The 18,900-nt window shown below is 40.8% G+C and overlaps 1 protein-coding gene across 1 annotated transcript in view; it reads left to right on the top strand.

The window, feature by feature from the left end:
- The window catches only part of STK32B (serine/threonine kinase 32B), a 180,752-nt gene that overhangs the window by 129,332 nt on the left and 32,520 nt on the right, over positions 1-18,900 (top strand). The window contains exons 6-7 of the mRNA XM_072861979.1: positions 3,190-3,279; positions 17,432-17,535. Of these exons, the coding sequence (XP_072718080.1) occupies positions 3,190-3,279; positions 17,432-17,535 (194 nt within the window). The remainder of the gene's footprint in view (positions 1-3,189; positions 3,280-17,431; positions 17,536-18,900) is intronic.

The following is an 18,900-nucleotide window of genomic DNA, read 5'->3' as shown; positions in this document are numbered from 1 at the left end:
TGGTCATTTGCCTTTTCCTCCCTTCTCTCCACCATCATCTTACTATTATATGGGGTCATGCAGCCATGGGGATTAAGCAATGAGCTCTTTGCCTGTGATACTTGAATTTAGGTAGGTACTGCTGAATTTGTTGTGCACTGCTGTGCTTCACAGCTCTTAAAAGCTAAACCCAAGTGGCACGGACATACTGCTTAGTTCAATTATTGTACCTGCTACCTGAGAAGGGAGCCAGGGTACAGACTTGGTTTTGACATTTAGTTGCTCACAATAATATCCAGAAAGGGAGATTAAGTACCAGCTGTGAAGGTCAGATGGGAAAAAGTCCCCATGAATTGAAATTTTGGAAACAGTATGAAGCAGCCAGTATCCCAGCATATTTACTGCAGCAATAGCTACCTTTCCTTTTCCTATATGCAACAGTCACAGTAAAAAGATGTATTAGAGGCTGATTAGAAAGACTCCTATAGAGAATTAGGGTCTAACTCTCTCTTGAAATATTCACATCAGGAATGAAAAACTCAAAAAAACCAACCAAAGAAAACAAGTCACTAGGCTTAAAAGAGTTGAAACCATTCAGTGGTGTGCGCAGGCAGGCAGAGCTCTGCCTCGACATCCCTCCAGCCCTCCTCCACTACCGACAGGCGCGGGGGAGTCATTCCCCACTGCCCCCTGCTCTGACTCAGTCCCAGACACAGCCTCTCTCCATGTCCCCGGCTCCCACCAAGCACTGCGTGCAGTCCCTGCGGCAGCACAGCCATCTGCCTGCCTTCGGGACACCTTGCTTTCCCTCCAGAGCCAGTTAGCAACCCTCTAAGCAAAGGCAAAGGCTGCCGGCAGGCAGCCCATGGGCCATGGGGTGGCCGTGTGACCAGCAAAGGTGGCGTTTTTCCAGCAGTACCACCGTGGCTGTGCTGTGCCCTGGTGCACGTACAGGAGCTGCCCACTGCTGCTGTATTGGCAGCAGAATGTGGAGGAGCTATGCAGAACCTATCTTCCCAATCCATCCCGTACCTTGCAGAAAAGCATTTTTAACAAAAAACATCCACCAGTGTATGCAACACTTCATGTGTGCTATTTTGGTTTTGTTAAATGAGAAGAAATCTAATAAAAGGGAGAGAAAACAATGCACTGCAGGAGAGGCAATTTTCATTGCAAATCAACTGTTTGGATCAGTCTGAATGGATATTATGCGATAGGTGTTGTGCAACAGGTTATCATGCTGATACTCTAATAGGCAGCATCACTTACAAATGCTGTCATTTAAATGACAGCATTTTATATTTATCTGTCAAAAAAAGAAAAAGTATTAGCCTGCCGAGATCCTTGCAGCTTTTCATTCTACGGTGCACACGGAATTGCTTAAAACCACTGCCATGGGGTGTCTGTATGTGGTTCAATTATCTTTTTCAAGAAGCCTTCTGCCTTGGTGTTTTATTATTGCAGACATAAACTGCAAACATGCTACTCTCTGGCCACCAGGAACGAGGAATACCGCCTTGAAATCTGATGGCAGGCTGGGCTGTGAACACTAATTCTTGTTATGGCAGCCTAACACCTCCTGCCCCTTATAAAGTGATCGTTTTCATCTGCTCACAGTTTTTGTCTGCCATGTGCAAGTGTCTTCCTGGGCTGGGTGTCTTAGGAGAAAAGTGTCAATAAAATGTAAGCAGTTGTTTTGAGAAAACTGCAGAAAGCATGCAAATCATTTCATCGAAAACTTCTGTTGTGTCTTCCACTTGGAGAAATAGCTTTAATTTTGGCAGTGGGATGTGCCTTCTTCCTTTTCCCCTTCAAAACCAGCTCAGATCTGGCTAAATTAAGGGACTCTGAGAATTTCAGTTCACACATGCACGGCTGCAGACTTGTTAGAGGTTGGCAGATGCATTTCTTGGGCACTTTGAGCACGATCTAGGTTAGACTGTCGGAGCAGCATAATCTTTTATTGAGATTGCTGTTCCTCAGTCAGGTGCTGCGGTAACTTTCAACATCAGTCATTTGTTACACTCTTTTCATCTTTGGCAGCAGACATGATAACAACCTCCCTCGCTTAATAACTGCATCATGCCCAAAGCCTGCTCCATTCTGTGGACTGAATGTGGTTGAAATCTTGAGCAAAAAAAAAAATCACAGGAACTTGTCATTCAAAAGTCTCGTTCAACACATGATGTATTAATCCTGATCTGAGTGCAGGGCTAAGCCGGGGAAAGGAGCACCTTTCCCTGTACTCTGTCCTCCACAACGGCATTGCCAGATGTAATCACAGACAACAGAATGTCTGCGTCACTCCACAGTATAAAACTAATCCTGAAGTAGAAGATGCAAAGCCTAACAGCAGACTTATCAAAGTAAACGTCTGCAGATACATTTTCAGGCTGGATTTGCATTCCGTTTACCTGACTATGGCAAGCCAGGATTAACAACTATTGCTTCACTGTGGTGGAGCAATTTAGCCTATGCTTGTTGTAAACCACCCCAGGAAAAAAGTAATGACAGCAGGTTTGGGCCACGCGGCCCGATTAGTTCAGTTTAAATCAGCTGGCTGGCTGGTCAGGCAGCAAGTGCGCGGGCTGACTTGTGTCACACATCTTCCACCTTGCAACCTGCTGTCAAATGAGTCATCGTTTGGGACCTGCTGCTGTTACATACACACCCTTCTGCTACCAGGGATCTAATTTTATAGTTATTGTACAATAAAAATACCCTTTTTCTTCTTGGCTCCCTTTTTGCCCTGAGGAGACTCAGAAAAAGCCAGACTGATGGTAACCTGAAGTGATAGCAGACAGGTGTCACGAGTACCTGAGAGGGCGAGGGGTGGCTCTAGTTGGAGATAAGGAGAGCTAGATTTCACACATAGCTTCACAAAATTCAGTGCTGTTCCTGCATGTTACTGCTCTCAAAGACAGTTACTGTCCCTAACATTCACAGCAGGAGGGGGTTTTGGGGTGACCAGCAAAAAAGGTTCAGCACTGTGAGCAGACAGTGGACACAACGATACAGGAAAAGTATTCCATCATTTTGCTGCCAATAGGATTTTTCTAGTGATGAGCAATATTTAATAGTAAGTTTCCATTAATTGTTATGAATATTTCCAGTTGATTTCTTTCCATTATCACTTAAATGTTAAACACAGGAAGGAATATTTGTATGATGTGCTATTTTAACTTCTGGTTTTACTTTGTGTAATTGCAGGACATGTTCATATCACTGACTTTAACATAGCAACCATAGTGAAAGGCTCAGAAAAAGCTTCTTCTATGGCTGGCACAAAACCCTATATGGGTAAGTTTTCAAGACCATTTTAAAAAATGTAAGAAAGCACACACATTAACATTGACTAATGGTATATTGAAAGGATTTTAAGTTATAAAAGCATACAATAAATGTGATCAACTTTTTTTGACAGTATATATGTGTTAGCAATGGAAAACATTGGAGATGGAGGGATTGGGCAGGAGCTTGGTCTCCACACTGCTTTTAGTCAGGTTCTGTTTGATTTTGTGAAGCAAATTCAGGAGAGTTTCAGCTGTGTTACTTCCTGCAAACCCCCACATCTGGAGACAACTATATACGATTATATTTGCACCACTGTGGCTATGATCTAGCAGAGAACATGTAATGTCAGTTTAAAAGTATCTAGGCTCATCCTTAATTGCTTTGCTATGCAGAATCCTATGTAACTAACCCCTTAAGTGCTTGTCCTATGGTTTTTAGGGGCATTTTATATGTTTTAATCATTTAATTTAAATGCATAGATAGATTGAAGGCTAGGAAAGTAAAATTCAGTTCACCTGTCCTCATGTGTCTAAATGGTAAGCATCTTGACTAAGCTAATTCTTCAAACTTCCCTTGGAGCTGAAGGACAGAAGGCATCTCCTGGAGGTCAATCATCCCACCAAAGTTAGGCGACTAAGAATAGGTGTGATTTGTCCTATTTGTGGCTTCCTACACATCTGCTGTTTTAATGCTGTCTGTATATGCAATTGTCATTGTCTGTGGAGGTGACTAGGTTAAGACTAAACTTATTTGGGTTCTGGAAACTAGACTAAGAGATATGTGTGCCTCCAAGGGACTTTCTCTAGCAGACATGCTCAGAGCACATCTAACACCCATGGACTGGTAAAATACTGGTAAATTACCATATTCTGAAAATGTCATTCAGGGAACCAAAGGCCACTGTGTTACTACAATTCTGCGTATTAGCGTAGGACTAAAAGCATGTGCCCAAGAAATAGGAATTAACACTTATGTTTTTCACAGCACAAAGAGCACTGTACCAACCTGCACATGAAGCAGGCAGGTGTCTGCAGCGTGCCTGCATACCAGCTGTGAGACTGTGTCAGAGCAGTCCCAGGCACCGGAGCAGAGTCGTGTTTTCAGATATGATGTGGCTTGGGCATGAATCAGCTAGCACTCTCCCAGACAATTCCCAGGGAGTTAGCAGGGGCCGGAGTCTACTCCCCCTGAGCAGCTTGGGCATAGCTGTCCTATTTTGGCAGTTGACAGGCTAGAATAACATGTGCGTAGTCACGCTGTGCCACTTGGGCTTGTGACCAGTGCACCAACCTGATGCTGGTTAGCTTACTCTTATAAATGTGCTCAAAACAGACCAAGAAACATTTTATGTAGTCCTGACTCAAGCATTTAATTTATGCAGAGGAATGAGGTTTTAGATGAAAATTTTCTCAGCATTTTGTATTGGTTAGCTCTAGCTGAGTGTCTAGTTCAGTGTCACTACTTAGACGAGATGGCCAACGCTGCACAGGCATTGGATATAGAGCATTAGGAGACCAACCTACCATCTGGGGGTACTGAGCTTCTGCTCAGGGCCGATACCCGAGTGTTTGATGTTGCACCACAGGTTCTCTATTCAATGTGGTGAAAAGAGAGGGGAAGAGATGCTGCAATCTCACTTACACCAACAGCTTTAGTTTAAAAAGAACTTGCTTGAGCATTTTTGCCAATATGTGGTGGTTTTATTTATGGAAAAAAACCCAAACCAACAAGAACTCAGGAAAAAAGCATTTTTTCCTCTACAAGTAACTTGACCTTCCCCAACACATACAGACAAATAGCTGTACAACTGACATGTGAAACTAATTACATTCATGGAAGTGCCCTTACATACATGATGACTGAAATGCTAAAAGATTCCAACATTTTTATATAGTAGTTTTGCATTTCTGTGAAAAGTTTGTGTCTCAGAGCTTACACATTCTGCTTAAATAGCTGCCTACAATCTTCTAGTAGCCATTGTCATTAGATGTGCAAATTCTTATTACACAGATTATTCAGAAGTACCCTTGAAGAGCAGCCATTTTTCAGGAGCTCAAACAAATTCAGAAGAGATGTTTTCCATGTTTAAATGACAGTAGACACAGCAATAGAGTATTTTCTGAGATTTAATTTGGTAGTCAATTAAATGACCATTTTGATGGCCTTATATTTTTAATCTTGAAGTGTTTGCACAGTTTTACATTAGAAAGCATAATTATTACAAAAGCAGAAAAAAGCTGAGTACTTGCTTAGGGGTCAGTTAGCATTTTAGCATCTGTCTGTCATAGTCTGAAAGTGTGTAATGAAAAGATCGCCTGGCGGCTAATGATCAGAAGCAGATTAGTTAAAACAGCTGTACAAAAATGTATGTGAGTATTCTTCAAATACTTTGCTGGGAGTTAGCAGGAAACTTAGTGTCCTTTGGAGCATCTTTCAGCCCATCTGCACACATAGATGGACTGCCACCTTCTTAGTTCATTAGTGGTCTCTGTTGGTAGGCTTTTCTCACAAGAAAAAAACTAGCTTTTAACAACCAAAAGCACAAAAATCTGTAGCAAGTGCCAAGTACCATGATTTGATATTTTAAGGATAAAATTATGAAAAATGACCCCATCCTTTTGGAACTCCTACCCTCCACCCCCACCCCAAGGAGGAGTAACTTGTTCTTTGTGTAGCTGATCTTTGCCAAGAGATAGTACAAAGAAGAGAAATGCTGAGGTTCATCTCAGAAAACCTGCCTATTCGATCCAGATATGTTCAGGTCCAGTCCATCCTGCCTAAACTCCACTTATGTCCCTTTGCATGGTGTTCTCCATTTGCTAGAAAGTTCTGGGTTCCCTGTATTTAGTAGGAAAATATTAATGTCCAGGACAGATACCTCCCTATAGCCTTATTGTTTTGCAATCATTCGTCAGCTTAACATCACAGCAAATAATTTCTCTGACCTAAGTTCAGAGTGCTGTAGACAGCTGAGCCTTGTTGCTTTCCCAGGGAGCTTAAATGAGCTTCTGGAGGGTCCAGTAAGAGCCCAAGCTGACCCACGGAAGGAGGTCAATTATAGACCTGGAGTGGAGGGAAGATGGGAACAAGATTTTAACTTTAGGCACTGGTGAACTGCTGTCTTGGTTCACCTCAGCTCATGAAGCTGTTCTGCCCCTGAGTCCTCCTCCCCACACATCAGGTCTCCCCCATATCCAACAATCTCACAAGAAGAAACAGAACAAGAAAAATGCTCTCTTTCCATTTATGAAGAGACTATGGCACCATCTACCAGTTTACCTACTTTCCAGTGTGCCTTCCTCACCTCTTGGAAATGCAAAAATACTGCAAAAGCCACAAGTGCAGTCTTCGCTACTCAGGAAGAGTCAGAAGAGTCATCCTTCCATTTATTTGGAGCTGTAAGAAGGCAGAAAACCTTTTAGAGCTGTAAAAATCCTCTGTTTCAGGTGAAAAGTGATGGGTGAGCATTCTCTGTGGCACAGCTTGGGCATCAAAGCTTCAGCAAACCTCAAATATTAAGAATTTGACAGATATGGCCAGGCACTTTTTCCTCTAAGTGCATTGATTTCACTTCCTTTCCTCTTTTAGCTTACACCTTCAATTTTGTGAAGAATCATATATTTAGTGAAATGCTACAAAAACTTTTTCAGTTGCAGTGCTCTAATTAAGAAAGTTTTAGATTCACTCCTGATAGTTATTTAAGTCCGTGTGATTTCTGGCTTTAAGGCTGTATCACAGACTTTGCATGTGGCTTTGCCTAAGCCATTTAAAAAATGAAAAAAATAGAAAAAAAAGACTTGGGGGGGTTTTGCTCTATGGTTGGTAGTAAGCTTTCATTAGCAGGAATTTAAACCACCCTTTAACCTTGGTGTAACAAGACAAAATTACCTTCAAGTCACTTGCTGAGCACCAGAACCAAGGAAACTTAGTGGTTCCTGTAAGATGTGCCTTACACTATGCTGGTTTTCATGATGATGAAGGTATGAGATGTGATGAAAGCTTTTTTCCCCTCTTGGAGGTTTACAAAGGCTTACTCCCATGTGGATCCTGTTACATTTAATCAGATATGAGGGCACTCTCCAGCCTTTCCCTTAGTAGAAGTACTTACAGGATTTCTCACTTCTTCCTATGGCCAATTTAAGGAAATAAACAGAAAAATGTTATCTCTAAAGCCTCCATTCCTATTTGAAATCTAACTGAAATAGGCTGAGAAATTGCTAGGGAGTGATTTGCTCACATGCAACATGACTGCATAAAACTGATATCCAGGAAGAAACACAGTGAATTGATATTGTGTTGTAAAAATGCACTAGCTGTTCCGATTAAGATACCTATCTTGTAATGCTAAGCATGGTGTGAGCCAGCTCCTGCAGCCTTTGCTTAATCCCACTTCACATTAGCCTTTTTGCCCCTAATTCTTTCTCAGCCTGAAATTTTCCCTGCCTATTTCCCTACTTATTAAATGGTCATGCAGAATGCAATGTATCTGAACCTGAATGTTTCTCCAGAAACCCTGGTAATTTCTCTACATTCCCTCTTCCCAGCTGATTGTTCAGACAGCTTAAATACCTGCCACACATAGACTACAAAAACATGGACAACAGTGAATCTGAAAGGAACGAGGCCAACAGCCTCGCAGGACAAGCTACTTCCAGCTGTTTCTGCAGTGTTACTTCTCAAAGCCATTGACCTGAAATGCTGGAGTGTAATCAAGTTCTTAGTGTTTGGGGGTCTTCCGAGTTTCTGTCTCATACTGTTCAGACAGCTGCAGCTGTGAATACAATGTGTGCCTTAAGCTGGTTTAGGAAACTTGTGTGCCACCCAAGCCTGATTTTATCATTACAAATTCACTGCTCAAACCTTCTGCAACATCTGTGATTGAGAGCATTGTCAAAGGTTTTATTGTAGGAATAGCCCTTTGCAAACTCATGTTTTCAGGCTGTCATCCTATGCTGGCAAGCAATGCAAAATGTCCTTTGAGACCTAGCGGACTTTTGGCAGCCGTGCCTGTGGCCAACAAACGAACGCAAGCACTTGTGGGGGAGCCCCCTCCAGTCTGCACCGGGGTGTGGACCAGGAAAGCCAGCGCAGGGCAGGACAGTCCCTGGCCGCAGCCTGTGCCCAGGATATTCAGCTGCGGCTCTTTCTTCCTGCAGAAGGCTATTCATCAGGCCTCTCGTGTTTAAAGAAAGTGTGCGTTTGCCTGGCTGGAAGCACTTGTGTAAGTTTTTGTCATTTTCAACGCTGTTCCATCTTTATGAGAAAAAAAAAAGATGTTTCTCATATTGGTCCCTCATGCAGGCTGCAAGAAATATGCTTGTGTCTCAGAGAATGTGCTCTGTGCTGGGCACCCGTTTGCAGTAACGGCCCTCTCCCCTGCAACAGGTTGGTCAGCTACAAACCAAAATGTTGAATACTGAAACATATGTAGAAAACATTACAGATATCGCCTTTTGTTTATTCCTCAATCTGGCATAGTTTAGATATATTTGAGTCCTATAGCACATGCTTTTTACTCACTGAAATATTTCCTTTTTGAATGATCAATTGCCATAAAACTGTATATTATTTGTGAGTGTTGCAAAAACTTTCCATTCACAGGCTATAAATTTCAGGGGTTTAGGGTTTGTTTGTGGTTTTTTTCTGTTTCTGGTGGTAGGAGGGGTAGGTAGAGGCTTCGTGGTTTTCTTCAGCAGAGGCTGAAGTTATCTGAATAATGCACCATGACTTTACTTCAAATCAAACCAGTAAAATACATTTTGTGATATAAATACACCTGACAACAATCCAAAGCCAATAAAATCAGCCGTAAATTACATGAAAAGTTTCAGCTACCCCCTTCCTACCCTACAGGCTTGTTATCTCAGATTTTCACAGCTGCTTTCGTAGACTGCTGTCACGGTGAAGAATGGCTGTATGCCTGAGATTACCAGAGGAGTGTGGATTTACAGGGCTCCACTGAACTTCTAAAACATATGATTCACCCATATTTCTTAATTAATACTGGGTGTGAGTACTATTGGAGTCGGAGGAAAGCTAGTGAATGTCCCGATATCAACCTTACAGTAAAGTAAAAATATCCTGTAGGGCTAAATTTGTTCCTGAGGTAGTTACAATATAGCAGGGACAAATTTGGAGTTGGGGTTTCAAAGGTCTTCAGCCTTGGTCTTCCTTGCACTCATACTAAACAGTGCCCTGAAATTAAAGAGCATTTTGAAGCTCATTGCTTTTTGAGGGCAGTTTAGGTTTTTAAAACTCCCACCCTTTTCCTACCAAGGGTTTGACCGCCTATCTACAGAGTTTCACTGGTGATGTCGCTACCTGCCCTTTTGATCCCAGGGAAATATCACGATGCCAGCACGAGCCTGGAGGCTTCTGTTTGTTCTGATAAGCAAGAACTGAGAGAAGATGTGTGAGTCTTTGAGGTGCTGAAATAAATACTTGCTGTACTGATGGGGTTTTCAGCTTGCACTAGGAGCACTGCAGCTGAGGGGATTAAGCACTGAGCTGGGAGTGGGTATCAGGTTTTGGCTCTGCTCTGACATTAACGAGTAGGCACACAAGCAGCTGAAAAAGCTTGGGAGATCAGGAAAGGAGTTACTGTCTACAGCTGCTTTTCAACCCCCTGTGCTCTCTGAGCTGCTACCATCCTTTGACATCTTCCAGCAAAACTGCTAATAAAATAATTTATTTGACTATTTCAGTCAAACAACCCACACACTGAGTTCAAGTGGTAGTTTTGGTTAGGGCTTTTTTTTTTTAACCTTCCTGAAAGGGTCTGATCTGATGCGGAGCTCTGCAGGCAGATCTGAGGGGGAAGAAACCTCCAGAAGAGGTGGGAGAGGGGGCAATGAGCGGGGACTTCCAGCAGCCCAGAGGGGCTTTTCTGCCCCCTGGGTGACTCCTGTTCTTTGGTCTAGCCACACAACCCCCCAGGTTTTTGCATGCATAAACTGATGCGAAGACTTTTGCTAACCTGGTAGGAGTAGGTGAGGCAGGAGCACGTAATGGTCCTTCTGATGCATCAGGCACGCAGTCTGTCCTGCAAATCCCCAGTTATCCAGACCAGTTTGTTTCACTACTGGGGCAGAACAACTGCTGTCCATACACTGGGACGATCTTCCAAATAGCAAATGGATATTTTTGGACACAATCCCTTCAACAGTTTGCTAGAAAAATTGACGCTGCAGCCACTGTGAGCTTTTGGATGGAGTAAGGAAGGTACTTCTGCATAATTTCATATTCAGCAGCAGGAGACCATGACACGTTCATTGCTGCTGGGCTTTCTTTCAATGGGGCTAGCAACTTAAGGCTGTTCCTCTGAGGTTGACCCAGATGTTCAACCAGAAAGGGCTTCTCTGTGCAAACACAAGGGCAAGAACTGGGTTCTGTTTAGTGTTTGAGTAATGCAGAGGGTTTTATGAGGACAGCACTCTGAGTAAGGGCGAGAGAGGTTGTATAGCCATATGGCAAACTAATAAGGCATTCTAAATGCAGTGTCTGTATTCAGGTAATGGTATCTGAAATATTTACTTTGATTGAATAATTGCATTAAATATGAGTATTAAAACTATTGAGGTGTATTATGTGAATAATGGCACAAAATCAGTTACACTGCTGTAACAAGTCTAGACCTCACACTAGAAAATTGCCAGCCCAGCATGGTCAGGCTTTAAGCAGCACTTTGCCTTATACAATAGAAGTTAGCAGTTGGCTAGTCTACGGCTCTGAGTCAGAAAGCTGTCCATTATAATTTAGCCCCTTTTAGCACATGAGAAAGTAAACGCTAGGAGGTAAATTGGTAGTTTACAAAGTCCACGTTTATATTCAGGGAGAGGGAAGTTGCTTGCTTTCATTTTGTTCTTAAAACAGCTTCTCCTCTAAATAGAAGATCACTTGTCATCACTGTAGTTTGATTTCTGTTTTCTATTTAAACCATGACCTAGAAGAATTACTGACCTCTGAATTTACTTTTCAGAGAAAAGTGAAAATTAATATTTTCTCATCACAGTGCTGAGAAAGCAGTTAATATTTCACTGAAGCATCTCAGTCCAAGGTTCTTGGAATATTATTTAAAAAATCAAGTTCATTTTTCATTCAGCTCAGTCTGTCATCCATTAAGCCTGATTCAGCAAGGTGAAACTATGAACGTGTTATATACATCAAGTCATTCACACATTTACAATTTGGACAGGTCTAAGCTTTTAATAGCTTATCCTGTGCTAGTCAATCAAAATATTGTTTATACTGTGAGCATTGTATATATGTGTACATATGTTTTATATATATTCTTTTATTTTGCAAGATCAGGGACTAATATGAGGAAGGAGAATGATACCTGGCAGCCTGGTATCATGCTGAACCTCAGTTAATGACACTGGAATCTATTTTCTTATCTATGAAATTGCAGGCATTACAATAAAACCTGTGCCACTGAGGTGTATTTTGCTACACAACTGGCAGAGTGTATTGCTTTGCAACCCCTGCCAAACACCACAAACCTCTAATTCCCCTCACTGACATGTAGGGTCTCTGCTGAGATGCAAATAGACTACAGAGAGCTCTAGCTACCAACTGGATGACTAATGTCAGGGTTTTCATTCTTGAGAAATGTTTTGGACGTGCCCATCTGAACTTGATCATTCAAAAAAATTGAGGCCAAACCACTATGGCTTTATTTTTTGTTTTATTTTCAGTTTGTCATATTAATAACATTGGCATAGGGCATTTTGTAGGAATTAATGACCAGCTCTCATTGGCAACATTTAGCTATGCATGGACAATCAGCTCCTTGCAGCTAATCGATCTTGCAAGACTCACTTGCAAGTTATTGCTTAAATATACTGATTTGTTAGTATGTAGTAAAGGCCACTTGAAGAAGGGTCTAATGCGTTCATCTCATGTCACTTTCCCTCTCACCAATTTTGCAAACTTTCAAAGCAGTCTGTGGAAGTCAGCAATGCTTCAAGTAAGTAACAGCTCTGTAAGCTTCTTAATCAACACTTGGCAGTCTCCCGGGTAGTGGTAGGCGAGTACACCAGGCGCTCTTTGATTAGCTTCTTGCTAAGGAAGTGAAACTTAAATCAGTTCATCAGAAAAGAAATGCCACATTGTGCTATTTAGGATTCGTACCAGAGCCACTCCAAGCTCTTCATTTTATGATTTAGTCTGATGAATTATCTTTATGATTAAACCAGTATGTTCCATCAAAAATAATAACAGCTATTCTTTGTGCCAACCATTCCAAGTGATAGACCTCAAATTGACTATTTTATCATGGACAGCCTTTTCAAATTCCCCGTTGGGCGCCAAATTAAAATGGCCTGAACTTCAGAGACCTGGAGCACTTATAGTTTAACTATGGAGTTAAGTGATACCTATGAATACGAGGCAGATTTTTAGAAACCCTACTTAAAAGTATTTTACCCTATGTACAAAATGCTCTTTTACAGTAGGAACAAATAGTGAAAATTGGGTTCAGTATTGTTTGCACTTACATTGATATTCTCTTTTATTTCAAGCTCATGAATCCTACTGTTAGGTACTGATAATCTTCCACAAATAGGGTACAGAATTATCAACCAGTTAAGTAAAATTTCAGTTTTGTACTTTTGTTTTTACAGGTCTTTAGGTAAATATGCATACAATACGAGATGCATCCTCTACATAATTTACAATGTAGATCACCTGACTGCTGTAACAATTCCAGTGGGTAGTTGTATATATTAATTGATTTGTCAGAAATTACTCTCTATTTCACAAAATTATTTGGAGTATGTCTAAACCCATAGAATATGAGTATGGATATCCCAGAAAGCCACTGCTTCTGAGATGGATGCAGATCCACTAGATTTGCTTTCATGTTCCATTTTTTATTAGCTGTTCTCCAGTATGGTTTTATTTTAAAGCAAAACAACCATTTATTTACCTCCTGGGAATCTTCCTCTTGGTATAGAGACAGTCTACAATGATATGGTATTACTAGAGAGGTAGAGTGCAAAAGCATCAAAAGACAGAGCTCTGAAGAGGATTTACTTTAATTTATTATTTGGAAAAAAAACATTAACTGGAAATATGTATTAGGGACAGCCAAGGAATGCACTGAAGCATACTTAATGCAGTGCAAAGGTGGGTTCATTTTATGTCATTTTTCAGGAAAGCAAAGCAGATAAACAGTGAAAGCATGAAAGTATATTATTAAGAGAAAAATATAGAAAAAATAATATAAGAAAAAAACAATCAGAGGATTTTTAGCTTGCCGAGTTGCTGAAGTTAAATTGGTGCATTTACGCATTATCATACAAGACACAGGACCATTCCTGATTTTATTGCTTGCCCTGTTAAAATTAGCACAGATGTGTCAGCTTGGAATGGCATTGGTTTTAAAATGCTTTGTCTTTGTAGTTACCAAAGCCTTGCATGAAAGGTGGTGGATCACGCTTCTGCCGCACATGAAGAGTAATCTCCCAGGCCAAAAGACTGCATTGCTTCTGAGATCCAAACTTTCAAAAGTCCCCAGTACTTTGGGTGGCAGGTTTTCCAGGTGTGGGGGTGTGAGTGAGGGTGAAGAGCCCGTGAAGTTCATGATGACTGCCAAGGGGAAGAGGCTGTAAAGGTCCCATTGAGACTTCTGGCCTTAGACTCCTCAGATGGGCTGTGAGAAGGTGGTTGCTTGAGCTTCATTAGCATCACAGGATCATAGGATGATTCACACTGGCAAGGGCCTCAGGAGTCCCCAGTCCAACCTCCTGCTCAAAGCAGGGTAAGCAGTGAGGCTGGACCAGGTTACTGGTGTTGAAGACACTCTTTTGGGCAGCTCTAGTAAAGCAGTTCTCCATTATGTCAAAGAAGTTTGTTCGTGGGGAGCTGTGAAGACCTGTAAGACCTACTGATTGCATCACCTCTTCACTTGTTTTTGAATTCACTCTTGTTGCTGCCAGACTTGCTATTACTTGGTTTAGCTTCACTATTTAAAAGCTGTGCTTCCACCATGCAAACTTCTACTGCCTTCACTCTGACTGTATGTGACAGTAACTACAGCCCTCAGCCAAAAGAATCTGCAGGATCAGAGCCAGTATTAAAACCACGTATTTTCCTTAAAAGCCTTTGTTCAGTAGAAATTGTTTGAGGAAAAAGATCTGAAACTCTTGTTCTTACATGCACTCTCTCACACTTTTGTTCACATGAATGAGCTTTTGCAGGCAGAATCCTTGCATTTAGGTAGATACATGGGTGTAAAAGATGTAAATATTCTTCTCATCCTAAATCTGTCATGATAAGAGAGGATGTGTTCAGAAAGAGTGCACACGGCAGAGCTGTTGGCCTTGCTGCAAGCTGGCAAGCTCAAATCTTATCATCCTTTGGTGGAACCTACCCACAGCAGGCTGCAGGATGGCTGTCCAGCTAAGCCTGAGATCAAATTCAAATTTAAAAGATTACAGATAGTCTATTTCAATAACAATCCTAAAGAAAATCAATGTAGAATTTTAACTTCCCTTTCAGATTTTTTATTTGCTTTTATCCTAGCCAGTTTGCACTCAGAATTCGTTCTCCTGACATAGTTATTTCTTACAGCAAAACCTAATGTTATGTTCTGTATTTCACAGCTCTAGTTCTTCAGAGCTTGGCTAATCCCATCACCTGGAGGATCTGCTGTCTTTCTGTAAAATCATGCTATGTTTCTGAATAGCAGGCAAACTCCAGAAGTCTGCCCTACAGGCTGGAGGCCTTAGTTTGGACCTAATGTCTCAGCTCAGAAAGGTGGCTTTTAGACACATTGATCACAATCTTAGTGTGAGATTGGTATTTAACAGCCTTGCTAAACTGGGGAAAGATCTTTTGTCTTCTGGAGGGTAGCGATGTCACCCTGAGAATAAACCTGTACGCAGGATGCTGTAAATCATATTGCACCTTCTGTCAGTCCCCCCTCATCTTGCGAAGTGGGTGCTTACAACCGCTTCACTGGAGCTGACTGAAGGCGGAGAGGCAGTCCAGCTGGATGCAAATAATGCTGCGAAAGCAGGGGAAAAGGGGCTATCTGCCTTTAAAGTCAGGAGCCTAACAGCCTATTTTCTGATCTAAGGATGCCGTCATCAGCTTAAGGTGAGGAAACAGAGCTTCAAAACACTAGGGCCAGTGGGCAAAAGAAAGCATTTTCTGCCGATCTGCTTAATGTGGGATGAGTTGACCTTGAAGCTTTTAGAACAAGAAGATAAAATAAAAGTGGATAACTCAGTCACTGAATTAGCAAAACAGCTGCACCATTCTGGCAATGTTGTAGGTTACATCAATAAAGTACTTTCATCTCGACCTCACAGAAATCAGATAGTGATCTGTCACATTATTACAATGTTAAAGCTATAAAAGAAGGAGTGAAACCAATATTATACCTATATAGCTCAGTAAAAAAGTCCATAAAGGCTATTTTCTATAATGAGATATTAAACATCATCTCGGCACAGGGGGCAAAAACCATAACAAATGTGGCTAAATAAAGCAAACCTTCACTACAAGGTGCCTATGGTGATATTCAAAATATGACTTTGGTGCCTGATGTGCAATTTAGGTGCATTGACCCACTAAAGTAGCACAAAAAATCCTGCCTACCCTCTTAGCATCTATCTATGTGATAGATTGCACACATGTAAGCTGTGCCTACACAGATCCCCAGCAGCATGCAAACAAGATCTGAAGTAGATCTGAAGATATAGCATGCCAAGTGAAGCTATATTATCTGGAGGTGCGTCAGAACTAACTCAGTGTGATGACTTCTGTGGCATTGTTGATTCATGCCATACTGGATCACAGCACAAGCTTACCTATGCCACAGATCCACTGGTCGGCTACTCTCCAAACACACGTATTCTGGCAAAAATGTTTATTTAGGTGCCTGCAGTTCTCCTACCAAACCTATTTAGAGATGGTCCTGCTGGGCAGAGAATATGGGACCACTTTCATTCATTCATGGCTTTTTATTCTACAGATTAGAGTTTTGCCGCATCTAAGTCATGGATGCCAAAATCCTCTATTAGGTTTGGCTCTTCAAGACTTTCTGACCTCAGGTCTGGAGTTGTAAATTGTTAGGTTGCCATCCATAATGATGCAAGGACTGGAAAAACTCCACTGGAAGGAATGCCTTTCCTTTAATTAAAGGTGCTTCTTTAAATGCCATACATAGTCAAATCCCAAACTGACAGTCAGAAGTAAGTGTGACCAGATTACATTATTCATTGCAGTATGCCCATTAGAAAGCGATGTGATGGTAATCAGGTGGTAATGTGGTACATTAGACTCGGTATCGTGGCCAGAAGAGGCTCACACGGTAATTGCAATCTAGCATGATGTTACGGTTGGTGATAGTGTTCTTTAGAAAATCCCCAGGGAAAGTGTTGTTTTCACAGAGTGTACTGAGATTCTGCTGTGAAATAATTAGAAAAGCATGACTGACTTTTCATTTCATATCATATCCTCTCTTACTTATATATGATTTTCTGAAGAAACTGCAGTGGCATTATTTAGTATGTCTTTCTTGCTGAAATTAGCCAACTGGATCCTTGTTTTGAAAAGATCAATCTTTTTCCCACAGGAAAGTTATTTTTATGGAATTCATTACTGTATTGGCAGTGTGTTTATTTCCAGTTAATTCCAGAGTTTCTCACAGCATACAATCAGTGTTAGGATTTGTATTTAATTACCATTTTCCTATGCTGAATACCTTTAAAACCCCTCTGATTAATTCTATCCAAATGTAGAATAGGGATGAGATTTACCATGTTCAGCACCTCCATCAATCACAACGAATCGCCTTGCTTGTATATTTGTCTCATAAAATGTTCGCATTATCCTAAATATTCCAAGTCACACTTCAGATCATGAATTCCCCTCCTATTACTTATTTTTATTCATATAACATAAAACTTAAATGGACCAGGTAGGAATTAACATACAACATTATTGGCTTTTGAAAAACCCTGACCAGTGAAGGTCACTCATTGCCAGCAAACCAAGGCACTGAAACTGCATCCTGAAAATGCTGCATTTACAAATGTATTTAATTCCAGTTAATTGCATCCCTATTCTTTTTTCAAATACCAACATAAATGATCCATAGTCTAACCGTAATATAATGCTTTTTGTTTGATTTGATTTATTGTTTTAGCTCCAGAAGTGTTCCAGGCCTTTATGGATGGAGGTCCAGGATACTCGTACCCTGTAGACTGGTGGTCACTAGGAATTACAGCATATGAATTACTGAGGGGTTGGGTAAGAATGATGGGGTTTGTTGTTATTTAACACATTGACTGACAGAAGTCCCAAAGTTACGGTGCCCCTGAGTGCAGCCTTCGTGATAAAATTTGAGTGGACAAGGCTGCAGTACAGGTCAGGAATGCTGTCCTGAGTCCTTTCCAGCTGGAAACATTCTCAGGGAAAGTTTCACCCCACTTTCAATTACATTATAAAACTTTGCCTAAAATGGACATAGGCTTTTGGTGTGCGCTAAGGAAAAGCTAATGTTTTAATGACTTCTCAACAATGCTGAATTGGAAACAATGGTACTTTTTTCCAAATAGAAGTTAAGTTACTTCAGGCTTTATTATATCTTTGATTCTCTTGGCTAATACCTTAAAAGAGCTAATGTAATATCCTAAGATGCTTGGCCCAACTACAGAAAACGCTTATCTGCCAGTGCACTTGTTACTTATCTAATCAATTATGTGAATAAGCTTAATGAAAAATCTTCCTGAGCATGGTCAAATATCACAGAAGATAATGGAAAATTCTTTTCCATTTTGGTTCAAAGGATTGAAGTTGGTTGCTTAAATATTTATTATTCCTTATGAAAAACAGTAATTTAGATACTGTTTCAGGATAATGACATAGCTGAAGCAGCCGGGTTTTTTTTTTATTTTTAATTCCTGTTTTGGAAAGAGGATTTTATTGCATTGAAGTATGCTGTTTTTAAGGAAGGAGTATTTGTTATCATATGACTCTAACACAGTACCGCTACCCTGTCCTGCTAGGCACTTTGTAATATGAGACAATCCATCCCACAGTTTCACGTAGGATGACAGACAAAGGAAACTAGAAATAAAGAACAATTATTATTCCCATTTTTAGATGGAAAACTACATTTCAGAGTGTCTGCACATTGTTACTTCAGTCCAGAAGCTAAATTTTTCAAAGGCCTAAAACTTGGCCAAACTATTTTGTATTTGCATAGAAATGGCAAAAGTCATGCTCCTGACACAAAGATCTCTCAGCCCTGCTCTCAAAGCACAGGAGTACCAAAAATCTTTTTAGGAAAAAAAGAAAAATGTCTTTGCAATTTTTCTCTGCCATCATTCTCAAAAATTACTGAGTCTTTAAGCTGACGTTCTTTCCAGGATGGAAAATTTTAACCTGAACAGTTAAGGTCTGGCAGTGATAAGCACAATACACTCTCAACCCTAGTCACAGACGGTAATACTGGCTGCACATATAATAAATTAAAAGAACATCCTGCTGGTTTTGTATCGACCCTTTACCAATGAGTGTCTCCAAGAAAGCAGCACAATGAATGATTGTGCAAGGAAAGCTGAACTCCCAAGATGAATCACAAAAGATACCTAGTCACTTTAATAAATGAAA

Source organism: Ciconia boyciana, chromosome 5 (assembly GCF_034638445.1).
Source record: "Ciconia boyciana chromosome 5, ASM3463844v1, whole genome shotgun sequence".
Taxonomy (NCBI): domain Eukaryota; kingdom Metazoa; phylum Chordata; class Aves; order Ciconiiformes; family Ciconiidae; genus Ciconia; species Ciconia boyciana.
This window is presented reverse-complemented; position numbering and strand designations above follow the sequence as displayed.